Source organism: Nestor notabilis, unplaced genomic scaffold (assembly GCF_000696875.1).
Source record: "Nestor notabilis isolate BGI_N333 unplaced genomic scaffold, ASM69687v1 scaffold12615, whole genome shotgun sequence".
In the NCBI taxonomy this organism is placed as follows: Eukaryota; Metazoa; Chordata; class Aves; order Psittaciformes; family Psittacidae; genus Nestor; species Nestor notabilis.
Window position 1 is genome coordinate 2776 of NW_009930741.1, and position 3913 is coordinate 6688.

The 3913-nt window shown below is 56.6% G+C and overlaps 1 protein-coding gene across 1 annotated transcript in view; it reads left to right on the top strand.

Moving 5' to 3' along the window:
• Window positions 1–307: 307 nt before the first annotated feature.
• The window catches only part of INTS3 (integrator complex subunit 3), a gene marked incomplete at both ends in the record, with an annotated part of 19484 nt that continues 15878 nt past the window's right edge, over window positions 308–3913 (top strand). Inside the window, 2 exon segments of the mRNA XM_010015560.1 lie at window positions 308–391; window positions 1462–1545. Of these exon segments, the coding sequence (XP_010013862.1) occupies window positions 308–391; window positions 1462–1545 (168 nt within the window).

A 3913-nucleotide genomic window follows, 5' to 3' on the forward strand; every position in this document is an offset into this window, starting at 1 on the left:
TGCCGCACTGGAGGATGGGGCACAGGACTGGCAGCCCTCCCTCCAGCCTGGCCTGGGCTCAAGGAGACCTCAGTGCTCACATCCTGTGCCTCTGGGAGCTGTGCCAGGCAGGGTTGCACCCCCAAACCTGTGACTAAATGAGCACTGATGAAGTGGTGGCTTCTCCAGCCGGCAGGAGCCTTGTCACGAAGCTGGTTTTGTGGCCCTGGAGGTGTTTGGGGGGGTTGAAGCAGCCTCTTGTCTCAGTGAAGCTGTGCTGAAGTGCTCTTTGTTCAGGTTTGTGACGTGTGGCTCTTCTCTCTTGCAGAGGCTAGAGAGGTGTGTGGGCATCGTGACTTCACTCACCAACGGGCTCTCAGAGAGGGAGGCCAACGATGCTCTCAATGCTCACGTAAGTGTCCTGCCCGTGAGACATCCTGCCTGGATCAAAGAACTCATGGAATACTGTGTAAGGGAGGGGGATGCGCTCTCCCCGCTCCCCCCCCCGTGAAGGAGCCCACACTTAAACCAACTTTGTGGCTTCAATCCTCACCTGGAGATCCATTTGGAAGCTGGTTCTTCCTCAGATCAGTGCAGTTCCCTGCTGGGATTGGGTGGATCCTGCCCCTCTCCCAGCTCCATCCACATGAACACACACACAGGAGCCTCTCGCTGCATGTGTGCTGCTGGTGCCCGAGTTCCTCGTGTATTTTTGGACTCAGCTTTTGCCTGGCCTCCAAACAACCAGATTCCAGCCCACTGGAAAGGGCACGTTCATTCTCTTGAGGGGATGGAGCATTCATTTCGACCTCTGCCTGGTCTTGCCAGCGAGCTGCAGATGTTACCCTATAAGGCAAACTGGTGTGTGCCATGTTAGTGGGCTCTGGAGCTGTGTCTGCTGCATCTGAGCTCCCCACAACACCTTGGCCTGTGGTACAGAGTTGCCTTCCCTGCGTGGGGAAAGCTTGGCAAGCCACAGCTCATGGAATTCATTCCCACTTGGAGGCACAGGTTGTGGGAGAGGCTGGAAGAGAGTGGGCAGGTCCCATCCACCGAGTCCTCTCTGGTGCCCAGAGAAGCTGTGGCTGCCCCATCCCTGGCAGGGTTCAAGCCCAGGTTGGACACAGGGGCTTGGAGCAACCTGCTCCAGTGGAAGGGGTTGGAGCTGGAGGAGCTTTAAGCTCTTTTCCAGCCCATTCCATGATCTGCTGCTGGTTGTGGCAGGGGGTTGTTGCCCCTCTCAGATACCCTGAAGTCCACCTGAACTCACTCAGAGCTTTCAGTGCCCAGGGCTTTGCACCACCATTCCCTTCGCACCAGGCCACGAATGTCAGGGAGCCCCTTTATGTTTTCTGTGTTCCCTTTTGATCCTTGCTGGATGCTCCATTGACCACCCATTTGGGGAGCTCGAAAGGGGTTTCCTCCTTCTCTTGCTTCACTGATCCCCCTCTCACTGCTGGCGCTTGCCTTCTTCTCTCTTAGATATGCAAAGGAACCCCCCAGCACGAGGAGATCTGCCTGGGGCTCTTCACTCTGGTCCTCACTGAACCTGCTCAGGCACAGAAGGTAAGACCCGTGCTGAGCACAGCAGCTTTGTCCAGGGCTGCTTTTGCTTTGGGAACGTGGGGCTGGGGAAGTGCTGGGCTCGTGCAGGCGCTGCCTGGAATCCCCAGTGCTCAGTAGTGTTTACTGCAGCAGGGCAATGACTTTGCTTGGGCTGATCCTGGCTTTGCTGCAGCCACGTGGCCCCGGGGCTGCTGCTCAGGGGGTGCAGATGCTGCCACCAAGGGAAGGGACTTGCCTGGGTTCCTTCACAGCCTGAGAATGAATTTGGTTTCACTGTGGGACATGAGCACTGGCTCTAAAGGAGCTGTAAGGCCAGGCTGGACAGGGCCTTGGAGCAAGCTGGAGGCTTTTCCTGCCTGGAACTAGGTGATCTTAAGGTCCTTTCCAACCCAGTCTGTGATTCTATGGTTCTGCCTTGTCTTCAGGGGCCCAGCATGGATTTGATGCTGGAAACCAGCTGTAGATACCTATAGGAGTAATCCCCTTGACTCTACAGAAGGAACATGTGCAATTCCTAGAGGAAAATTGCTTTTCAGCAGCCCCCCTTTATCGACTCCAGACTGAATTTAATCCCTAAATGCCTTTGTAATGATGCCATCAAGTGTGATTTTTGAAATTGCAGTTACTCACCTACAGGAAGATGAATGTTTTGTATGTGCAGGCTCTTGGATGTGGCTTTGGAGCTGTTGCTCCAGACCAGAGGTGTTAGAGAAAGCAGCCCTGTTGGGAGCAGCTCCAAGGAAAACCCAAAGCACGGTTGGAATGAGCACTGCCAGGGCTCCTTGGTGGGATGCATTTGAGCTGCACTGGCTTTGAAAGGCTTGAAGTGGACTCTTGAAGTCAGCAGGGTCCTGAGTGCGTGGTCTTGGGGGTGCTCCATAAATCCTGGTGCTGCGCTGGCCTGAAGGTGGCTGATGCCATGTTCTGCCTTGATTTCATCCCTGCTGCGAGGGCAGAGCCCTCTCCACCTAAGCACTAGATCTGCTGGAGCTTCTGGAAGTGGGGACTGTGTTGGTGTTGCTGTGGGACAGCCCTTGTCCATGGAGGCACAGCTCTGTGACTCACAGGTCGCCTCCTGAAGGCCCAACACGTGTCTCTAGAGCTGGTGGTGCTGCTGGAAGCTGGAGTTCAGCCTGTTGCTGTTGGGATTTGCTGTTTCCTTCGTGGCTTAAGGCTTTGCCAAAGGCTCCCTGCAGAGTCCCCAGCTCTGGGGAAGAAGAGAAGGCTCCTGAAGGGAGACCTTAGAGCAGCTCCAGTGCCCAAAGGGGCTCCAGGAAACCTGGAGAGGGGCTTTGGACAAGGGATGGAGGGACAGGCCAAGGGGAGAGCCTGGTCCTCTGCTCTTGCCACATCTGCTCTTCGGAGCAGTTCCTTTTCTTAAGGAGTAATTGGATCTGTCGGGCTGCTGGGCCCTGGTGTCATCTGCTGCTGCCACTCGTGTGCAGACAGCGAGGGCAGGAAGCCAGGGAGTGATTTCCAGCCAGGCCTTGGGGCTTGGTTCCTCCTTGATCTGCTCCCTGCTTATGAGGGGTCAACACAGTCCAGAGGAGGCCACGAGGATGAGCAGGGGCTGGAGCAGCTCCCATAGGAGCCAGGCTGAGAACACTGGGGCTGCTCAGCCTGGAGAAAAGAAGCTGCTGGAGAGCTCAGAGCAGTTGCAGCGTCTGACGGGGCTGCAGGGATGCTGGAGAGGGACCTTCAGCAGTGACAGGACAAGGGGTGATGGGTTCAGACTGATACAGGGGGATTTGAGTTGGAGATAAGGCAGAAGTGAGGGTGGTGGGGAACTAGAATGGGCTGAAGGGAGAAGCTGTGGCTGCCCCATCCCTGGCAGGGCTCAAGGATGGGGCTTGGAGCAACCTGCTCTAGTGGAAGGTGTCCCTGCCCGGGGCAGGGTTTGGAGCTGGAGGAGCTTTAAGGTCCCTCCAACCCCTCCCATGCTCAATGACAGCAGCTGAAGCCCACCCTCTCCTCCCTCGTGTTGCCTCCACCCCGCAGGCAGGAGGGATGAGCTCTGCTGCCCTGCTCCAGCTGTGAGGAGGGACACTTGACCCCTTCATTAGCCAAGTGACAGGAGCTGACGTGTCCCATCTCCCTCCTCCTCGTGCTGTAATTACCACAGATCAGAGTGCACCGAGCCCAGCACGTGCTGGCTGGGAGGAGGCCTCTCTCCTCCCCTCCACAGCTCTTTCTCCTCTTCTCCCTTCATTTAAAGTGGACATCCATCATTCCTTCCTGTCCGCTGCAGTGGGAGTGGGAGCAGGGAGGAGGCGACGGGTTTTTTGCAGCCATAACCAAGACATTCAGGTTCTCTCCCCACCCCTGTAGCTGTTGGAGCCCTGAAGAGCTTCTCCCAGCATCTCCCTGT